General features: G+C 46.8%; 1 protein-coding gene and 1 pseudogene across 1 annotated transcript; one reads left to right on the top strand and one right to left on the bottom strand.

Annotated features, from left to right (window-relative positions):
- The first annotated feature begins 3,256 nt into the window (after positions 1-3,256).
- LOC127920862 (syntaxin-binding protein 4-like) lies at positions 3,257-11,112 on the top strand. The gene is made up of 5 exons (XM_052504889.1): positions 3,257-3,281; positions 7,364-7,480; positions 8,602-8,651; positions 8,903-9,103; positions 9,627-11,112. Exons 2-5 carry the CDS (start codon positions 7,373-7,375, stop codon positions 9,691-9,693), a joined length of 426 nt encoding a protein of 141 aa, XP_052360849.1. The 5' UTR covers positions 3,257-3,281; positions 7,364-7,372; the 3' UTR covers positions 9,694-11,112.
- Positions 11,113-13,298: 2,186 nt separating this feature from the next.
- Positions 13,299-22,951, bottom strand: LOC127920865 (uncharacterized; annotated as a pseudogene).
- Between the last annotated feature and the right edge of the window lie 90 nt (positions 22,952-23,041).

Below are 23,041 nucleotides of genomic sequence, written 5' to 3'. Positions count from 1 at the left end.
TCATATCCATCATATCCCATCATATCCCATCGTATCCACCGTATCCATCATATCCCATCATATCCATCATATCCCATCATATCCCATCATATCCACCATATCCCATCGTATCCATCATATCCCACCATATCCATCATATCCCATATCCGTATCCACCATATCCCATATCCCACCATATCCACCGTATCCCATCATATCCCACCATATCCCATCCCATATCCCACCATATCCCATCATATCCACCGTATCCACCATATCCCATCGTATCCCACCGTATCCCACCATATCCCATCGTATCCCATCGTATCCCACCATATCCCATCATATCCCACCGTATCCCACCATATCCCACCATATCCCACCGTATCCCACCGTATCCCATCGTATCCCACCATATCCCATCATATCACATCGTATCCCATCGTATCCCACCGTATCCCACCGTATCCCAGCATATCGTATCTCATCGTATCCCAGCATATCGTATCCCACCGTATCCCAGCGTATCCCATCATATCCCACCGTATCCCAGCATATCCCATCATATCCCATCATATCCCACCATATCCCATCATATCCCACCATATCCCATCATATCCCATCGTATCCCATCATATCCCATCATATCCCATCGTATCCCACCATATCCCATCATATCCCACCATATCCCATCATATCCCATCATATCCCATCATATCCCATCATATCCCATCATATCCCACCATATCCCATCATATCCCATCGTATCCCATCATATCCCACCATATCCCATCATATCCCACCATATCCCACCATATCCCATCATATCCCATCGTATCCCACCATATCCCACCATATCCCATCGTATCCCACCATATCCCATCATATCCCACCGTATCCCATCATATCCCACCGTATCCCACCATATCCCATCATATCCCATCATATCCCACCATATCCCATCGTATCCCACCATATCCCATCATATCCCATCATATCCCATCATATCCCATCATATCCCACCATATCCCATCGTATCCCATCGTATCCCACCGTATCCCAGCATATCGTATCCCACCGTATCCCAGCATATCGTATCCCAGCGTATCCCAGCATATCGTATCCCAGCATATCGTATCCCAGCATATCGTATCCCACCGTATCCCAGCATATCGTATCCCATCGTATCCCAGCATATCGTATCCCAGCGTATCCCAGCATATCGTATCCCACCGTATCCCAGCATATCGTATCCCAGCGTATCCCAGCATATCCCATCGTATCCCATCGTATCCCACCGTATCCCAGCATATCGTATCCCAGCGTATCCCAGCATATCCCACCGTATCCCAGCATATCGTATCCCAGCGTATCCCAGCATATCCCACCATATCCCATCGTATCCCAGCATATCGTATCCCAGCGTATCCCAGCATATCCCACCTTATCCCTCCGTATCGTATCTCATCTTATCCTATCGTATCCTATCGTATCCTATCGTATCTTGTCGTATCTTATATCTTATTCTACCTTATCATATAGTTTCGTATCCTATCTTGTCCTATCTTTGCCAGGCATAGTTGTATTAACACACTCATTCTTGCTCTTTTTCCTTCACTCATTCCCTCCCTCTCTCTCCATCCCTCCCTCCCTCATTCCCTCTCATCTCTCTCTCTCCATCCCTCCCTCCCTCTCTCTCTCCCTCTCTCATTCCCTCCCTCATTCCCTCCCTCCCTCTCTCTCCATCCCTCATTCCCTCCCTCCCTCCCTCATTCCCTCCCTCCCTCCCTCATTCCCTCCCTCCCTCTCTCTCCATCCCTCCATCCCTCCCTCCCTCTCTCTCCATCCCTCCCTCCCTCCCTCCCTCCATCAGAAAGCGTGTGCGACGGTGGAGGAGAACAGTCGTCTGAAGACTCGTGTGCAGGTAATATTTATCCACTAATAAACCCCGAAACAAGACAAGACTTCACCCCCGCAGCTGCTCCATGGTCTCTCTGTGTACAGTATGTGTACTCATGTAAATGTCTGCAGTACGGCTGGTATGTGTCCCAAGTTGAATTTCCGTTGGGTACTTCTTCATCTCTTCTTCTTCTTCTTCTTCTTCTTCTTCTTCTTCTTCTTCTTCTTCTTCTTCTTCTTCTTCTTCTTCTACCCCTGCAGGTAGCGGAGGCAGTGCAGAGAGACAGACAGAGTAACAGTGCAGAGCAGGACTATGAAGAGGTCATTACACTGCTAGAGGCTGAGATCAAAGACCTGAAGAACCAACTGGCGGGCAAGAAACAGAAGGGTCTGGAAGCTACTAAGGTAGACTTAAAACCAATTAATGGAAGAAAAGACTAGAGTCGTCTGGGTGGGCTGCAGACACTAGAAACAGAAGGGTCTGGAAGCTACAAGGTAGACTTAAAACCAATTAATGGAAGAAAAGACTAGAGTCGTCTGGGTGGGTGCAGACACTAGAAACAGAAGGGCCTGGAAGCTACTAAGGTAGACTTAAAACCAGTTAATGGAAGAAAAGACTAGAGTCGTCTGGGTGGGCTGCAGACACAAGAAACAGAAGGGTCTGGAAGCTACTAAGGTAGACTTAAAACCAGTTAATGGAAGAAAAGACTAGAGTTGTCTGGGTGGGCTGCAGACACAAGAAACAGAAGGGTCTGGAAGCTACTAAGGTATATTTAAAACCAGTTAATGAAAGAAAAGACTAGAGTCGTCTGGGTGGGCTGCAGACACAAGAAACAGAAGGGTCTGGAAGCTACTAAGGTAGACTTAAAACCAGTTAATGGAAGAAAAGACTAGAGTCGTCTGGGTGGGCTGCAGACACAAGAAACAGAAGGGTCTGGAAGCTACTAAAGTAGACTTAAAACCAGTTAATGGAAGAAAAGACTAGAGTCGTCTGGGTGGGCTGCAGACACAAGAAACAGAAGGGTCTGGAAGCTACTAAGGTAGACTTAAAGCCAGTTAATGGAAGAAAAGACTAGAGTCGTCTGGGTGGGCTGCAGACACAAGAAACAGAAGGGTCTGGAAGCTACTAAGGTAGACTTAAAACCAGTTAATGGAAGAAAAGACTAGAGTCGTCTGGGTGGGCTGCAGACACAAGAAACAGAAGGGTCTGGAAGCTACTAAGGTAGACTTAAAACCAGTTAATGGAAGAAAAGACTAGAGTCGTCTGGGTGGGCTGCAGACACAAGAAACAGAAGGGTCTGGAAGCTACTAAGGTAGACTAAAACCAGTTAATGGAAGAAAAGACTAGAGTCGTCTGGGTGGGCTACAGACACAAGAAACAGAAGGGTCTGGAAGCTACTAAGGTAGACTTAAAACCAGTTAATGGAAGAAAAGACTAGAGTCGTCTGGGTGGGCTGCAGACACAAGTGATGACAAAGCAGTCAGAAAGATGTGCAGGTTGGTTGCAGTGGAGGGCAGCAGACTTCTCCATTTCTGAAACACTCCAGCAGGACAACACTAGTCTTTTCTACCCTAAAATACTGTGACCCAGCAGGACAACTCTAGTCTTTTCTACCCTAATATCTGTGACCCAGCAGGACAACGCTTTTTCTACCCTAAAATACTGTGACCCAGCAGGACAACGCTAGTCTTTTCTACCCTAATATACTGTGACCCAGCAGGACAACGCTAGTCTTTTCTACCCTAATATACTGTGACCCAGCAGGACAACGCTAGTCTTTTCTACCCTAAAATACTGTGACCCAGCAGGACAACGCTAGTCTTTTCTACCCTAAAATACTGTGACCCAGCAGGACAACGCTAGTCTTTTCTACCCTAAAATACTGTGACCCAGCAGGACAACGCTAGTCTTTTCTACCCTAAAATACTGTGACCCAGCAGGACAACGCTAGTCTTTTCTACCCTAAAATACTGTGACCCAGCAGGACAACGCTAGTCTTTTCTACCCTAATATACTGTGACCCAGCAGGACAACGCTAGTCTTTTCTACCCTAAAATACTGTGACCCAGCAGGACAACGCTAGTCTTTTCTACCCTAAAATACTGTGACCCAGCAGGACAACGCTAGTCTTTTCTACCCTAAAATACTGTGACCCAGCAGGACAACACTAGTCTTTTCTACCCTAAAATACTGTGACCCAGCAGGACAACGCTAGTCTTTTCTACCCTAAAATACTGTGACCCAGCAGGACAACACTAGTCTTTTCTACCCTAAAATACTGTGACCCAGCAGGACAACACTAGTCTTTTCTACCCTAAAATACTGTGACCCAGCAGGACACTAGTCTTTTCTACCCTAAAATACTGTGACCCAGCAGGACAACACGGACAAAATACTGTGACCCAGCAGGACAACACTTCTTTTCTACCCTAAAATACTGTGACCCAGCAGGACAACGCTAGTCTTTTCTACCCTAAAATACTGTGACCCAGCAGGACAACGCTAGTCTTTTCTACCCTAAAATACTGTGACCCAGCAGGACAACACTAGTCTTTTCTACCCTAAAATACTGTGACAGCAGGACAACGCTAGTCTTTTCTACCTAAAATACTGTGACCCAGCAGGACAACGCTAGTCTTTTCTACCCTAAAATACTGTGACCCAGCAGGACAACCCTAAAATACTGTGAGTCTTTTTCTACCCTAAAATACTGTGACCCAGCAGGACAATGCTAGTCTTTTCTACCATAAAATACTGTGAGGACCCAGCAGGACAACACTAGTCTTTTCTACCAAAATACTGTGACCCAGCAGGACAACACTAGTCTTTTCTACCCTAAAATACTGTGACCCAGCAGGACAACACTAGTCTTTTCTACCCTAAAATACTGTGACCCAGTCTTTTCTACACTAAAATACTGGACAGGACAACACTAGTCTTTTCTACCCTAAAATACTGTGACCCAGCAGGACAACACTAGTCTTTTCTACACTAAAATACTGTGACCCAGCAGGACAACACTAGTCTTTTCTACCCTAAAATACTGTGACCCAGCAGGACAACACTAGTCTTTTCTACCATAAAATACTGTGACCCAGCAGGACAACACTAGTCTTTTCTACCCTAAAATACTGTGACAGCAGGACAACACTAGTCTTTTCTACCATAAAATACTGTGACCCAGCAGGACAACACTAGTCTTTTCTACCCTAAAATACTGTGACCCAGCAGGACAACACTAGTCTTTTCTACCCTAAAATACTGTGACCCAGCAGGACAACGCTAGTCTTTTCTACCCTAAAATACTGTGACCCAGCAGGACAACGCTAACCTTAAAATACTGTGACCCAGCAGGACAACGCTAGTCTTTTCTACCCTAATATACTGTGACCCAGCAGGACAACGCTAGTCTTTTCTACCCTAAAATACTGTGACCCAGCAGGACAACGCTAGTCTTTTCTACCCTAATATACTGTGACCCAGCAGGACAATGCTAGTCTTTTCTACCATAAAATACTGTGACCCAGCAGGACAACACTAGTCTTTTCTACCATAAAATACTGTGACCCAGCAGGACAACACTAGTCTTTTCTACCCTAAAATACTGTGACCCAGCAGGACAACACTAGTCTTTTCTACCTAAAATACTGTGACCCAGCAGGACAACACTAGTCTTTTCTACCCTAAAATACTGTGACCCAGCAGGACAACACTAGTCTTTTCTACACTAAAATACTGTGACCCAGCAGGACAACACTAGTCTTTTCTACCCTAAAATACTGTGACCCAGCAGGACAACACTAGTCTTTTCTACCATAAAATACTGTGACCCAGCAGGACAACACTAGTCTTTTCTACCCTAAAATACTGTGACCCAGCAGGACAACACTAGTCTTTTCTACCAGGAAATACTGTGACCCAGCAGGACAACACTAGTCTTTTCTACCCTAAAATACTGTGACCCAGCAGGACAACACTAGTCTTTTCTACCATAAAATACTGTGAGTTTAAGCAGGACAGCACTAGTCTTTTCTACCATAATATACTGTGACCCAGCAGGACAACGCTAGTCTTTTCTACCATAAAATACTGTGACCCAGCAGGACAACACTAGTCTTTTCTAACAAAATACTGTGACCCAGCAGGACAACACTAGTCTTTTCTACCCTAAAATACTGTGACCCAGCAGGACAACACTAGTCTTTTCTACACTAAAATACTGTGACCCAGCAGGACAACACTAGTCTTTTCTACCCTAAAATACTGTGACCCAGCAGGACAACACTAGTCTTTTCTACCATAAAATACTGTGACCCAGCAGGACAACACTAGTCTTTTCTACCCTAAAATACTGTGACCCAGCAGGACAACACTAGTCTTTTCTACCATAAAATACTGTGACCCAGCAGGACAACACTAGTCTTTTCTACCCTAAAATACTGTGACCCAGCAGGACAACACTAGTCTTTTCTACCATAAAATACTGTGACCCAGCAGGACAACACTAGTCTTTTCTACCATAATATACTGTGACCCAGCAGGACAACGCTAGTCTTTTCTACCATAAAATACTGTGACCCAGCAGGACAACACTAGTCTTTTCTACCCTAATATACTGTGACCCAGCAGGACAACACTAGTCTTTTCCACCCTAAAATACTGTGACCCAGCAGGACAACGCTAGTCTTTTCTACCCTAAAATACTGTGACCCAGCAGGACAACACTAGTCTTTTCTACCCTAAAATACTGTGACCCAGCAGGACAACGCTAGTCTTTTCTACCCTAATATACTGTGACCCAGCAGGACAATGCTAGTCTTTTCTACCCTAAAATACTGTGACCCAGCAGGACAACACTAGTCTTTTCTACACTAAAATACTGTGACCCAGCAGGACAACGCTAGTCTTTTCTACCCTAAAATACTGTGACCCAGCAGGACAACGCTAGTCTTTTCTACCCTAAAATACTGTGACCCAGCAGGACAACACTAGTCAGGAAGATGTGATGGAGTTAAACAGGAAGTGATTGTGTGTTATACTCCAGGAAGATGTGATGGAGTTTAACAGGAAGTGATTGTGTGTTATACTCCAGGAAGATGTGATGGAGTTTAACAGGAAGTGATTTTGTGTGTTATACTCCAGGAAGATGTGATGGAGTTTAACAGGAAGTGATTCTGTGTGTTATACTCCAGGAAGATGTGATGGAGTTTAACAGGAAGTGATTGTGTGTTATACTCCAGGAAGATGTGATGGAGTTAAACAGGAAGTGATTGTGTTATACTCCAGGAAGATGTGATGGAGTTTAACAGGAAGTGATTGTGTGTTATACTCCAGGAAGATGTGATGGAGTTTAACAGGAAGTGATTCTGTGTGTTATACTCCAGGAAGATGTGATGGAGTTTAACAGGAAGTGATTGTGTGTTATACTCCAGGAAGATGTGATGGAGTTTAACAGGAAGTGATTGTGTGTGTGTTATACTCCAGGAAGATGTGATGGAGTTAAACAGGAAGTTGTCAATGATTGACTGTCAGCTGAGGAAGTCTGAGCTGAGCAGAAGACACCTGGAGATCTCCAACAAGAAACTACTGGGATTCGCACAGGTACACTACACCTGTAACACACCTGTGACTCACCCCCAACACACCTTTACAACAACACTCACCTGTCCACCTCTCATACAACTAACTCCTGGGCTTCACACAGGTAACATTACACCTGTACCACACCTTTACAACATCACTTCCTGTCCACCTCTCATACAACTAACTCCTGGGCTTCACACAGGTAACATTACACCTGTACCACACCTTTACAACATCACTTCCTGTCCACCTCTCATACAACTAACTCCTGGGCTTCACACAGGTAACATTACACCTGTACCACACCTTTACAACAACACTCACCTGCCCACCTCTCAACTGTAAACACAGTCACACAGGGCTAACAGGTAACATACACCTGTACCACACCTTTACAACAACACTCACCTGCCCACCTCTCAACTGTAAACACAGTCACACAGGTTCTGTAACACACCTACCTGTGAGCCCTAGCTGATGCCTCTCTGGGCAGGCTCTGTTATGTTCTGAACCTGTACTGCCACCTACTGGTTCAAAAATACTTTATAGTTTTATGTATGTGGATTTCTGTGCTGACTGGCTAACTGACTGGCTGGCTAACTCGCTGACTGACTGGCTGGTTAACTGGCTGACTGACTGGCTGGCTGACTCGCTGACTGACTGGCTGGTTAACTGGCTGACTGACTGGCTGGTTAACTGGCTGACTGACTGGCTGGTTAACTGACTAACTGACTGGCTGGTTAACTGGCTAACTGACTGGCTGGTTAACTGACTGGCTGGCTAACTGACTGGCTGGTTAACTGGCTGAACTGACTGGCTGGCTAACTGACTGGCTGGTTAACTGGCTAACTGACTGGCTAACTGACTGGCTGGTTAACTGGCTGACTGACTCGCTGACTGACTGGCTGGTTAACTGGCTGAACTGACTGGCTGGTTAACTGGCTGACTGGCTGGCTGGCTAACTGGCTAACTGACTGGCTGGTTAACTGATTGGCTAACTGACTGACTAACTGACTGGCTGGTTAACTGACTAACTGACTGGCTGGTTAACTGACTAACTGACTGGCTGGTTAACTGGCTGACTGACTGGCTGGCTAACTGACTGGCTAACTGACTGGCTGAATGTGTTTATTTCTCAGAATGTTCACAAAGTGCTCACCACCCCCAGCTTGTTTGGAATGGAAAATGGGTAAGTGCTTATCTTCTAAATGTAACTCCTTAACGACAATTCATCAAATGTTTCTTCATTCTGTCTGTTGATCTGACTGGAGGGTTTGGGTGTGTGTGTGTGTGTGTGTGTGTGTGTGTGTGTGTGTGTGTGTGTGTGTGTGTGTGTGTGTGTGTGTGTGTGTGTGTGTGTGTGTGTGTGTGTGTGTGTGTGTGGGTGTGTGTGAACATGTGTGTGTGAACATATGTATGTGTGCTTCCTTGTACTAACAGGAGCAGCAGGACCTCTCCAGCCACAGACAGTCCAGAGACCCCCTCTCCCATCCCAGACCCAGCCTGCCAGTTAGCTGCAGAGGCCAGGGAGCTGGTGGAGGGGGTCAGATCCCTGAGCAGCACCGATGATACAGCCCCTCTCAGTGACTCAGAGGTGGGTGAACCACCTGACCCAGCCATGGACCCTAACCGGGCCACACAGTGAGTATGTACGATCAGCACTTACTTCCACTCACAACCCATCTGTATCTAGATAGAATATGGCCTCTGAGTATTTGATAGGTATAGTCTTCCCTCTCCTCTCTCCTCCTTACCTTCCACTCTTCCTTATCTTCCTCCTTCCCTCTCCTCTCTCCTCCTTCCCTCTCTCCTCCTTCCCTCACCTCTCCTCCTTCCCCTCACCTCTCCGCCTTCTCCTCCCTCTCTCTCTCCTTCCCTCCCTCTCTCCCTCCTTCCCTCCCTCTCTCCTCCTTCCCTCCCTCTCTCCTCCTTCCCTCCCTCTCTCCTCCTTCCCTCCCTCTCTCCTCCTTCCCTCTCTCCTCCTTCCCTCCCTCTCTCCTCCTTCCCTACCTCTCCTCCTCCTTCCCTCTCTCTCCTCCTTCCCTCTCTCCTCCTTCCCTCCCTCTCTCCTCCTTCCCTCCCTCTCTCCTCCTTCCCTACCTCTCCTCCTTCTCTCCCTCTCTCCTCCTTCCCTCTCTCCTCCTTCCCTCCCTCTCTCCCTCAGCCCTCATAGCTCGCCGGCTCAGACATCTCCTACAGAAGATCCAGCCAAAGACAAGCGGCGCCAGTAGAGAACGTTCAGAGAACGTTTTAGAGAACGTGAAAAGAACACCGTGGCTGGGGACTAGGCTCAGAAGAACACAGTGGTTGGCTGACTACGTTTACCGAAAACTACCAACGACCCTTTAAAAGACCGACAGACAAATTGAGAGAGACAAGCAGACAGACTGTATGTAGGATGCTATGCAGTGTGCGTAAAAAAAGAAAGAAAACACTTACAACTCAGCTTCAGTCAATGTTCTGGGATTGCTTTACCGATTAACCGTAAAAAAATGTTCTAGTTTATCTGTTTTCTAATACAGCTGTGTGTGTACTTACGTTTCTCTGTTGATATTTAGCATTTGTCAGAATGTGAACGAAGGGGAGATTCTCAACTGGGAGAATCTCCCCTTCCTGGGAAGGATAGCAGGTTTTGAGGTGAAATGGCAGAGACTTGTAGATGCAGTTCAGTTTGTTCCAAAGAGCTTGCCGTAGCCGATTAGACAGCACTACAAAGCCAAGGCGCTACCGTTGGGTGTGTAGGTGTACAGACATACAGCATGAGCTATGATGATGATGATGATGATGATGCACTGAACCTTTCTATCCATGAGTTCCAATACTCTGTAAAATATGAATTCTCTCATGTCCTATTTCCTTGTATCCTATTTCCTTGTATCCTTCCTGACCACTGAAATCTGGAGAGACCGGATAGTGACGTTCAATATGCCGGTATGACATTCATTGGCTGCTCGTCAAATTGGTTCCAGCCGTTTATTTTTGGGATCAGTGGTCCTCAAGGACACGAAGAGAGATGAAGACGTTTCTGTTCATTATCTGAGACGGGACAGAAATGTGTATTTTTGCTCACAACAGTTCCCAGGGGTGAGGAGAAGAAGCCAGACTAGGGCATTGGAACCCGAGTTGTGTCTATAGCTGTATCGCCATGGCTACAGTCAGTGCCCTGCATGTGTATACTTCAGAGAGAGAGAGAGGATAACGTGGACGATGTGCCCTGATCCAAAGCGTCTCATCCTGATGACATCGTGTCACCATGGTGATGACCCTGTGTACAGAAACGGTTTGTCCCTTATACTGACGTGCTCTGATGAACTGTCTGTCTGTTTTGAAGATGATTTTGTACTGGAAAAGCCCATTTTCTGTTACGGATACCGAGGTAGAGGAAGAAGCTTTAGGACCTGCACGAGCTGTCATGGCGACGCCGAGACGTCTGCTTTTGCTGTTATTATAAAACCTTGTAAATCTTTAAGCTGAAATAAATATTGCACTCTCCTTTGATGTCCTTCTCCACATCTGCTGACTGACACACACACACACACACACACACACACACACACACACACACACACACACACACACACACACACACACACACACACACACACACACACACACACACACACACACACACACACACACACACACACACACACACACACACACACACACACACACACACACACACACAAATCCGCTGGACCAAGCCAGAGCTTACTATAGTATGTCTGTGTCAGTTGAAGCTTGTTCAAGGCTTTGTCTATGAGGATTCCTTTCTTCCTTACTGTTGAGTTCTGTGAATACTTACTACGCTGTCATATCACATATGTTCCGTGACTTCTGTTAGAACTGCGTCTCCATAGCGACAGCTGTGTGGAAGTTCCGTTCCATAACCCACAGTTTGTTGGCTTGTCCTCTGAGATTGAGGTTATGTCACCAAGACAATAAAAAAAGAATAGGAAAAAAGAACAACAATGGCCTTTTAGCAGTGGCTGTGTCTCGATAGTCGCAACTAGCTCCCTTTCCTTGTGTCCTTTCCTTGTGTCCTTTTCCTTCATGATCAGTGATATGGAAAGAAGTGATACTGTAGGTAAAAAAAGCAATATGGTGGAAAGCCATCCAATCCTTTCACCTGTTAGAGGTCCCGAAGGAAAGGAAATGAGGGGAGGAGACAAGTAAAGGAAGTAATGAAAGAGTAATGAGACCCAGCCGGTGTCTATCAACTCAAAACACCTGATACTTCCTCAGTGCTAATGAAGGAAAGGAAACGAGGAAGGAAGCCAATGACGAGTAATTGAGACACAACGCAAAGCAGTGTATCTCAACTGGAAATATCATCAGTACCAAACTATCACTGCATGGTTCTGGTTCTGGTTCTGACCCCCTGTCGTTCATCCAACTGTGGAATCAAATGTTTGGTTTCAGGAATGTGGAGAGAAACATGAGTTATACTGTTTAAAATAATAGGTTGTATGATAACGATACCTGTGTGGTGGGATGTATGGGCTGCGTCCCAATAATCTCTCCGTTCTCCCGAAGTGTGCACTCGTTCACTTTCCTTTATGGATTTCAGAGGACATGACTGGAATATGGAACTCCCTCTAGAGTCCAGCCCATATGCCAACACATATCCATGTATTTTACATTTGTATGGAGTAGTGAACCGAGGCACACTTCAGGAAAGAAAGAGAGAGTTTTGGGACACAAGTCAAGGAGATGTGTACAACAGGAGGTCATGTAACATTAATAAGACCGTAGCTAAATGTGTCCGAGGTGTAATGTTTATATTGTTAAATGCACACGCTTTACCAAACTGACTGACATGTAGTCCTGTAATTGAACTAGATTGCATCATTATGTGTGGCCTCCAAACTTTCTTTTACTGTTTTTAATAAAGGATTAACCTCAAATACATCCGTGTACCTGGAGTTTCCGACTATATATTTCTACTATGTCTGTTTTTGACTTCAATACCAGCCGACTTACAACAGGGGAGTAAATCAAGGTTCAGGTGAAGTTAGGTGAATATACATTTCAATTCAACAATGTCTTTATATTTTCAATGTGGACTATTCTTGTTGCAGTCTACCCAAACCCTGGTAGTAATACTGGGTTTATACTGGTTCTCCTCTCCATCATAACAGACTAAACTGGTTCTCCTCTCCATCATTATACGTAAATCTAAATGTAAGTACCTCCATCTAAATGGTTGTGTGAACTAGCAGCCATCATAACAACAGCTTGTGTCAGTCTTTCCAATTACATCACAGACTAATGATCATAACAGACTGATCTGGTTCTCCTCTCCATCACATCATCTGGTTCTCCTCTCCATCATAACAGACTAATGATCTGGTTCTCCTCTCCATCATAACAGACTAATGATCTGGTTCTCCTCTCCATAACAGACTAATGATCTGGTTCTCCTCTCCATCATAACAGACTAACGATTCTCCTCTCCATCATAACAGACTAATGATCTGGTTCTCCTCTCCATCATAACTTATCATCATTATACATTTCTAAGAAAACTGGAAAACAAAAGATTGGAAAAATAACTGTTTATAAGAGCTTTATTACGTATTTATTTCTCTCCAAATGATTCACACAAAAAATCTTGAGTATTTTACAGGTGTGACATGTAGTTCTCATGTTGTACACACAATGTCGTCTCAGTCCTAACGTAATCTCCAGGAAGTGAGAGAGAGATTTGTTTGAGATTTTTGTTGTTTCTCCTTAACCTATACCATATACAGGATATATATTAGCTATGTGGAATGTAAGCACATTACTGTCATCCATTGTTTCCTGACTAATGATCTGGTTCTCCTCTCCATTCATTTTATTCCATCATCCAGTTGGTACATTTATAACAACTGTGTTTTGAGAACCTATCACTTAATTTCACAAGAAACGTTGATGCCCGTTCACCATTCAGGCAGGCGAGATGGTCTCCACCTTCACCTCCTTGTCCTTCACCTTGGAGGAGGAGGAGCCCCACTTGTTCCAGGCCTCAGGGAGGAAAGGGATCTTCTCCAGTCTAGAGAGGAAGATGATGGGCTGGATACTACTGCTGATGTTAACGAAGGCGTACCCCACCGGCTGCACCAGGCAGCGGAACGTATCCGGAGGGTAGTGGTCCTGGAAGGGGACATCTGAACACTCAACTGCCGTGCAACAAATATAACAGGATTGTATCTTTGTTCATCTGGCAACATCACTGAGGACAGTGCTACTGTAGGGTTGCAACGCTCTGGTGACTTTCCCAACATCACTGAGGACAGTGCTACTGTAGGGTTGGAACGCTCTGGTGACTTTCCCAACATCACAGAGGACAGTGCTACTGTAGGGTTGCAACGCTCTGGTGACTCACAGAGGACAGTCAATGCAACATCACAGAGGACAGTGCTACTGTAGGGTTGCAGAGCTCTGGTGACTTTCCCAACATCACTGAGGACAGTGCTACTGTAGGGTTGCAACGCAGTCTGGTGACTTTCCCAACATCACTGAGGACAGTGCTACTGTAGGGTTGGAACGCTCTGGTGACTTTCCCAACATCACAGAGGACAGTGCTACTGTAGGGTTGCAACGCTCTGGTGACTTTCCCAACATCACTGAGGACAGTGCTACTGTAGGGTTGCAGAGCTCTGGTGACTTTCCCAACATCACTGAGGACAGTGCTACTGTAGGGTTGCAACGCTCTGGTGACTTTCACAACATCACTGAGGACAGTGCTACTGTAGGGTTGCAACGCTCTGGTGACTTTCACAACATCACAGAGGACAGTGCTACTGTAGGGTTGCAACGCTCTACTGTAGGATTTGCAATGCTCTGGTGACTTTCCCAACATCACTGAGGACAGTGCTACTGTAGGGTTGCAACGCTCTGGTGACTTTCACAACATCACTGAGGACAGTGCTACTGTAGGGTTGCAGCGCTCTGGTGACTTTCCCAACATCACTGAGGACAGTGCTACTGTAGGGTTGCAACGCTCTGGTGACTTTCCCAACATCACAGAGGACAGTGCTACTGTAGGGTTGCAACGCTCTGGTGACTTTCCCAACATCACAGAGGACAGTGCTACTGTAGGGTTGCAACGCTCTGGTGACTTTCCCAACATCACAGAGGACAGTGCTACTGTAGGGTTGGAACGCTCTGGTGACTTTCCCAACATCACTGAGGACAGTGCTACTGTAGGGTTGCAACGCTCTGGTGACTTTCCCAACATCACAGAGGACAGTGCTACTGTAGGGTTGGAACGCTCTGGTGACTTTCACAACATCACAGAGGACAGTGCTACTGTAGGGTTGCAACGCTCTGGTGACTTTCACAACATCACAGAGGACAGTGCTACTGTAGGGTTGCAACGCTCTGGTGACTTTCCCAACATCACTGAGGACAGTGCTACTGTAGGGTTGCAACGCTCTGGTGACTTTCCCAACATCACTGAGGACAGTGCTACTGTAGGGTTGGAACGCTCTGGTGACTTTCCCAACATCACTGAGGACAGTGCTACTGTAGGGTTGGAACGCTCTGGTGACTTTCACAACATCACAGAGGACAGTGCTACTGTAGGGTTGCAACGCTGCTACTGGTGACTTTCTTTCCAACATCACAGAGGACAGTGCTACTGTAGGGTTGCAACGCTCTGGTGACTTTCCCAACATCACTGAGGACAGTGCTACTGTAGGGTTGGAACGCTCTGGTGACTTTCCCAACATCACTGAGGACAGTGCTACTGTAGGGTTGGAACGCTCTGGTGACTTTCCCAACATCACAGAGGACAGTGCTACTGTAGGGTTGCAACGCTCTGGTGACTTTCCCAACATCACAGAGGACAGTGCTACTGTAGGGTTGCAATGCTCTGGTGACTTTCCCAACATCACTGAGGACAGTGCTACTGTAGGGTTGCAACGCTCTGGTGACTTTCCCAACATCACTGAGGACAGTGCTACTGTAGGGTTGCAACGCTCTGGTGACTTTCACAACATCACTGAGGACAGTGCTACTGTAGGGTTGGAACGCTCTGGTGACTTTCCCAACATCACAGAGGACAGTGCTACTGTAGGGTTGGAACGCTCTGGTGACTTTCCCAACATCACTGAGGACAGTGCTACTGTAGGGTTGCAACGCTCTGGTGACTTTCACAACATCACTGAGGACAGTGCTACTGTAGGGTTGCAACGCTCTGGTGACTTTCCCAACATCACTGAGGACAGTGCTACTGTAGGGTTGGAATGCTCTGGTGACTTTCCCAACATCACAGAGGACAGTGCTACTGTAGGGTTGGAACGCTCTGGTGACTTTCCCAACATCACAGAGGACAGTGCTACTGTAGGGTTGCAACGCTCTGGTGACTTTCCCAACATCACAGAGGACAGTGCTACTGTAGGGTTGCAATGCTCTGGTGACTTTCCCAACATCACAGAGGACAGTGCTACTGTAGGGTTGCAACGCTCTGGTGACTTTCCCAACATCACTGAGGACAGTGCTACTGTAGGGTTGCAATGCTCTGGTGACTTTCCCAACATCACAGAGGACAGTGCTACTGTAGGGTTGCAACGCTCTGGTGACTTTCTTTCACAACAACATCACAGAGGACAGTGCTACTGTAGGGTTGGAACGCTCTGGTGACTTTCCCAACATCACTGAGGACAGTGCTACTGTAGGGTTGCAACGCTCTGGTGACTTTCCCAACATCACTGAGGACAGTGCTACTGTAGGGTTGCAATGCTCTGGTGACTTTCCCAACATCACAGAGGACAGTGCTACTGTAGGGTTGCAACGCTCTGGTGACTTTCCCAACATCACTGAGGACAGTGCTACTGTAGGGTTGGAACGCTCTGGTGACTTTCCCAACATCACTGAGGACAGTGCTACTGTAGGGTTGGAACGCTCTGGTGACTTTCCCAACATCACAGAGGACAGTGCTACTGTAGGGTTGCAACGCTCTGGTGACTTTCCCAACATCACTGAGGACAGTGCTACTGTAGGGTTGCAACGCTCTGGTGACTTTCCCAACATCACTGAGGACAGTGCTACTGTAGGGTTGCAACGCTCTGGTGACTTTCACAACATCACAGAGGACAGTGCTACTGTAGGGTTGCAACGCTCTGGTGACTTTCACAACATCACAGAGGACAGTGCTACTGTAGGGTTGGAACGCTCTGGTGACTTTCCCAACATCACAGAGGACAGTGCTACTGTAGGGTTGGAACGCTCTGGTGACTTTCACAACATCACAGAGGACAGTGCTACTGTAGGGTTGCAATGCTCTGGTGACTTTCCCAACATCACTGAGGACAGTGCTACTGTAGGGTTGCAACGCTCTGGTGACTTTCCCAACATCACCGAGGACAGTGCTACTGTAGGGTTGCAACGCTCTGGTGACTTTCCCAACATCACAGAGGACAGTGCTACTGTAGGGTTGCAACGCTCTGGTGACTTTCCCAACATCACTGAGGACAGTGCTACTGTAGGGTTGGAACGCTCTGGTGACTTTCCCAACATCACAGAGGACAGTGCTACTGTAGGGTTGCAACGCTCTGGTGACTTTCACAACATCACTGAGGACAGTGCTACTGTAGGGTTGCAACGCTCTGGTGACTTTCCCAACATCACTGAGGACAGTGCTACTGTAGGGTTGCAAGGCTCTGGTGACTTTCCCAACATCACTGAGGACAGTGCTACTGTAGGGTTGGAACGCTCTGGTGACTTTCCCAACATCACAGAGGACAGTGCTACTGTAGGGTTGGAACGCTCTGGTGACTTTCACAACATCACAGAGGACAGTGCTACTGTAGGGTTGGAACGCTCTGGTGACTTTCACAACATTCACAGGTTTTTCCAGAAATCCTTGTTGCGAGTATTCTGTTTCCTGTTAATTCCCTTCCTATTCTGGGAATCTTCCAACCAGGATTTCTAGCAAACGCTCTGGTGACTTTGGGGGAAAGTTACTGGAACTGTTTAGACCTGTTGACAAGCCATCTAGGAATGTGTCTTTATACATCAGGGCAACGTCCATTAAGGACAAGAAATATAATCACTAGAACGGGAGTCCTCATTCAGTCAATGGGAGTCAAGTCAATGGGTCAATGAGTCAATGGGAGTCAAGTCAATGGGTCAATGAGTCAATGAGAGTCAAGTCAATGGGTCTGTGATTCAATGTGAGTCAAAACAATGAGTCAATGAGTCAATGGGAGTCAAGTCAATGGGTCTGTGATGGTCAATGTGAGTCAAAACAATGGGTCAATGAGACAATGGGAGTCAAGTCACAGAGGGTTAATGAGTCAATGGGAGTCAAGTCACAGAGGGTCTGCTCTGGTACTTTCCCAACATCACAGTCAAGTCACTTTCCCATCACTGGGTCTGTGAGGGTCGATGTGAGTCAAAACAATGAGTCAATGAGTCAATGGGACTCAAGTCAATGGGTCTGTGAGGGTCAATGGTGAGTCAAAACAATGGGTCAATGTTTGCAGACAATGGGAGTCAAGTCAATGGGTTAATGAGTCAATGGGAGTCAAAACAATGAGTCAATGAGTCAATGGGGAGTCAAGTCAACATCACAGGTCTGTGAGGGTCAATGCTCTGAGTCCCAATGGGTCTGTGATGGTCAATGTGAGTCAAAACAATGGGTCAATGAGACAATGGGAGTCAAGTCAATGGGTTAATGAGTCAATGGGGAGCCAAAACAATGAGTCAATGAGTCAATGGGAGTCAAGTCAAGGGTCTGTCAGGGTCAATGGGAGTCAAAACAATGGGTCAATGAGACAATGGGAGTCAAGTCAATGGGTTAATGAGTCAATGGGAGTCAAGTCAATGGGTCTGTGATTCAATGGGAGTCAAGTCAAAACAATGAGTCAATGGGAGTCAAGTCAATGGGTTAATGAGTCAATGGGAGTCAAGTCAATGGGTCTGTGAGGGTCAATGTGAGTCAAAACAATGGGTCAATGAGACAATGGGAGTCAAGTCAATGGGTTAATGAGTCAATGGGAGTCAAGTCAATGGGTCTGTGATTCAATGGGAGTCAATGTGAGTCAAAACAATGAGTCAATGAGACAATGGGAGTCAAGTCAATGGGTTAATGAGTCAATGGGAGTCAAGTCAATGGGTTAATGAGTCAATGGGAGTCAAGTCAATGGGTCAATGAGTCAATGGGAGTCAATGGGTCTGTGATTCTATCTATTCTATTTCGATGGACAATACCCCCACCCAGGTCATCACCTCAAAAGGGAACAGAGCCACCGGAGGCAAGTAGTTGAACACGATGATGGACAGGACCGACATCACCATCTTGAAGGCTTTCTTCTTCATGGGGTGCATGTCGTCCTTCCCAGAGCCACTGGACCTCTTCAGGGCCACCAGGATGGCCCCGTTACACAACACCATCCAGCCAAACGTTGCCAGGATCGTCCCTGTGAAGACCTGAGGGTAGCAGAAGATTTATCAAAGAAATATGTAAATGCACCTTTTTGGCCGTGTTTTTATTTCGTGTTTTTTACCTTTAACTTTTTGTTTTAGTTGTTTTTATTAATTGATTTACGTTATTTATTTATTATGTTATACTGTGAAGTGTTACTGCTACTTTTGTCCAATATGTGCTATACAATGAAGTGGGATTGATTGATGAATCTATTGATTGAGTGATTGATTGATCTATGGATTGACCTTCTCGGAGTTGTGCAGGCCCCCGATGGTCTTGGCGGAGGCGTAGGTGAAGGTGAGCCCCAGGACCACCGCCGAGAGAGACACCCTGTACTTGGTGTCCTTCAGCTGGCCGTAGGATAGAGGGAAGAGGACAGCCACGAACCGATCCAAACAGATACAGGACAGGAACAGAGGACCGCTGGTGTCCTGGACGAGAAGAAAGTGGAGAAAAAGGAGGAGGAGGAGGAGGAGGAGGGGGAGGAGAATAGGAAGGAGGAGCAGGAGGTGGAGGAGGAGGAGAATAGGAAGGAGGAGGAGAATAGGAAGGAGGACACGGAAGTGGAGGAAGAGGAAGAAGAGGAGGAGAATAGGAAGGAGGAGAACGAGGTGGAGGAGGAGGAGAATAGGAAGGAGGACAAGGAAGTGGAGGAAGAGGAAGAGGAGGAGGAGAATAGGAAGGAGGAGAAGGAGGTGGAGGAGGAGGAGAATAGGAAGGAGGACAAGGACGTGGAGGAGGAGGAGGAAGAAGAGGACGAGGAGGAGGTGAAAAACAAGTTTACTTATTGTCAAATGTCACAGATGAGATGTTACGTACAAGATAGTGGCCCCTATTCCCTATATAGTGCACTACATTTGACCAGAGCCCAGGCACTATGTAGGGAATTGAGTGTCATTTTGGATGTAACCTCTACAACATATGTTCTCACCACATAATGTATTTCTTTTGACCAGGGCCCATATTGGTGTCCATGGGGGTGTCTATAAGGGTGTCTATAAGGGTGTCTAGGGGTGTCTATAAGGGTGTCTATAAGGGTGTCTAGGGTGTCCAGAGGTGTTTATATAGGGTGTCCAAGGATAGGGGACAAGGAAGTGGTCCAGGAGGAGGAGGAAGAAGAGGACGAGGATGGAGGGGGTGGAGAAAAAAAACAAGTTTACTTATAGTCAAATGTCATAGTGTCCAGATGAGATAGGGGAAGCATAAGATAGTGGCTCCCCATAGTGCCCCATAGTGCTACTACATTTGACCAGAGCCCAACGGATGTCCATAAGAGTGTCCATGTGTAGGGAATCTATAGTGCCATTTGGATGTCCAACCATAGGGTGTCTATAACTATATGTTCTATAAAGGGAATTGTCCATAATGTACTTCCATTGTTGACCAGGGCCCATATTGGTGTCTATGGGGGTGTCCCTATAGGGGTGTCCATAGAAGTGTCCAAGGGTGTCTATGTCTATAGGGGTGTCTATAGGGGGTGTCCATGAGGTGTTTATAGGGGTGTCCATATGTCCATAAGGTGTCCATAGGGGTGTCTATAGGGGTGTCCTATAAGGGTGTCCATAGGGGTGTCCATAGGGGTGTCTATAAGGGTGTCTATAGGTGGTGTCTATAAGGGTGTATATAGGGTTGTCCATGGTGGTGTCTATAGGGTGGTGTCTATAGGGGTGTCCATAGGGGTGTCTATAAGGGTGCCTAGGGGTGTCCATAGGGGTGTCTATAGGGGTGTCCATGGGGTGTCCATAATGGGTGTCCATGGGGTGTCTATAGGGTGCCTAGGGTGTCCATGTAAATTGTCCATAAGTGTCCATAGGGGTGTCTATAAGGGTGTCTAGGTAGGGGTGTCTATAAGGGTGCCTATAGGTGTCCATGGGGGTCTATAGGAATTGCCTATAGGGGTGTCCATGGGGTGTCTATAGGGGTGTCTATAAGGGTGTCTATAGGGGTGTCCATAGGAGTGTCCATATGGGGTGTCCATAGTGTTTATAAAACATAAGGGTGTCCCATAGGGGTGTCCATAGGGGTGTCCATAAGGGTGTCCATAGGGGGTGTCTAGGGGTGTCTATGTCCATGGGGAATTGTCCCAGGGTGTCTATAGGGGTGTCTATAGGGGTGTCAAAGGATGTCCATAAAGGTGTCTATAGGGTGTGTATAGGGGTGTCTATAAGGGTGTCTATAGGAAATTGTCCAGGGGTGTCCATAGGGGTGTCCATAGGGTGTCTATAGGGGTGTCCATGGATGTCCATAAGGGTGTCCATAGTGTCTATAAGAGCGTCTATTACAGGTGTCAAGGATGTCCATAAGGAATTGGGTGTCTATAGGGGTGTCCTATAGGGGTGTCTAGGGGTCCATAAGTCCATAGGGGTGTCTATAGGGGTGTCTATAGTGTCTATAAAGAGGTGTCCCGCAAAGTTCATAGGGGTGTCCATAAGGGTGTCCAGGGGTGTCTATTAGGGTGTCCATAGGGGTGTCCCATAGGGGTGGTGTCCATAAGGGTGTCTATAGGGGTGTCCTAGGGTTGTCTATGGGGTGTCTATAAGGGTGGGTGTTCATAGGGGTGTCCATAGGGGTGTCCCATAGGGGGTGTGTCTATAAGGGTGTCTATAGGGGTGTGTCCATATGTCCAAGGGTGTCTATAGGGGTGTCCATGGGGTCTATAGTCCATAAGGGTGTCCATAGGGGTGTCTATAAGGGGTGTCCATAGTGTCTATAGTGTATATAGGGTTGTCCATGAGTAATTGTCTATAGGGGGTGCCTATAGAAAATGTCCATAGAGGTGTCCATAAGGGTGTCCATAGGGGTGTCTATAAGTGTCTATAGGGTGTCCATAAAGGGAGTGTATATAGGGTGTCCATGGGGTGTCCATATAGGGGAATGCCTATAGGTTGTCCATAGGTGTCCATAAGTGTCCATAGGGGTGTCTATAAGGGTGTCTATAGGGGTGTCCATAGAGGTGTCTATAAGGTTGTATATAGTCCATTATGGGGTGTCCATAGGGGGTGTCTATAGGGGTGTCCATAAGGGTTGTCCATAGGGGTGTCCATAAGGGTGTCCATATGAGTGTCTAAAGTATATGCCATATTTCAACCAGGGTATCTATAAGGATGTCAATGGGGGTGTCTATAAGGATGTCAATGGAGGTGTCCATAGGGGTGTCCATAGGGGGTCTATAGTCCATAGGGGGTGTCTATAAGGATGTCAATGGGGGTGTCTATAAGGATGTCAATGGAAGTGTCTATAGTGTCCCAAGGGGTGTCCAAAGGGGTGTCCCATAAGGGGTGTCCATAGGGGTGTCTATAGGGGTGTCCATAGGGGTGTCCATAGGGGTGTCCATAGGGTGTCTATAGTGTCAAAGGGGTGTCCATAGGGTGTCCATAGGGGTGTCCATAAGTGTCCATAGGGGTGTCCATGGGGGTGTCCATGGGGGTCTATAGTCCATAGTGTCCCATGGGTGTCCATAGTGTCCATAGGGTGTCCATAGTGTCTATAGGGAGTGTCCATAGGGAAATTTGTCTATAGGTGTCCATAAGGGTGTCCATGGGGGTGTCCATAGAGGTGTCTATAAAAGTGTCCAAAGGGGTGTCCATATAGGGGTGTCTATAGGTGTCCATGGGGGTGTGTCCCATAGGGGTGTCCATAGGGGTGTCCATAAGGGTGTCCAAAGGGGTGTCTATAGGTGTCTATAGAAATTGTCTATGGGGTGTCCATAGGGGTGTCCATAAGGGTGTCCATAGGGTGTCCATAGGGGTGTCCATAGGGTGTCCATAAAGTCCAAAGTGTCCATAGGGTTCTGGTCAAAAGTAGTATGCTATGTAACAGGGGCGCTAACCAGACGCTTGGAATTCCAGAATCCAGATACATTAAATTCTCCGTTATCCAATAGCCCTGCACCTTGACGCCGAAGGAGAACATGAGAGCTGACCAGACACCTTTTGCTGTGCCAGTGGTAGATGTTCAGATAGCTGAAGGGGACCATGAAGCCAAAGTAAGCGGCCCATGAAGGCCAGACAGCCCAGGAAGATGTCTGAGGAGGACGGCTCCTTACGGTTACGGACCAGAAGAATCACCATGACTACCACAAGGCAAGACAACAATGTTATTAGCTAGTTTCTCAGAACCGTCAGAGACAGAAATGTTTCCTGCTCCCGACACCCAAAATA

Source organism: Oncorhynchus keta, unplaced genomic scaffold (genome assembly GCF_023373465.1).
Source record: "Oncorhynchus keta strain PuntledgeMale-10-30-2019 unplaced genomic scaffold, Oket_V2 Un_contig_21016_pilon_pilon, whole genome shotgun sequence".
Classification (NCBI taxonomy): domain Eukaryota; kingdom Metazoa; phylum Chordata; class Actinopteri; order Salmoniformes; family Salmonidae; genus Oncorhynchus; species Oncorhynchus keta.
Note: the sequence above shows the minus strand (reverse complement) of the source record. Positions and strands in the feature narration are given on the sequence as shown.

Bases quoted from the DNA above. Each gene is read 5' to 3' on its own strand.
- LOC127920862 (XM_052504889.1), top strand. From the start codon at position 7,373: ATGGAGTTAAACAGGAAGTTGTCAATGATTGACTGTCAGCTGAGGAAG. The intron at 8,652-8,902 runs GTAAGTGCTTAT...TTGTACTAACAG, and splicing joins TTGTTTGGAATGGAAAATGG to GAGCAGCAGGACCTCTCCAG. The intron at 9,104-9,626 runs GTGAGTATGTAC...TCTCTCCCTCAG, and splicing joins GACCCTAACCGGGCCACACA to CCCTCATAGCTCGCCGGCTC.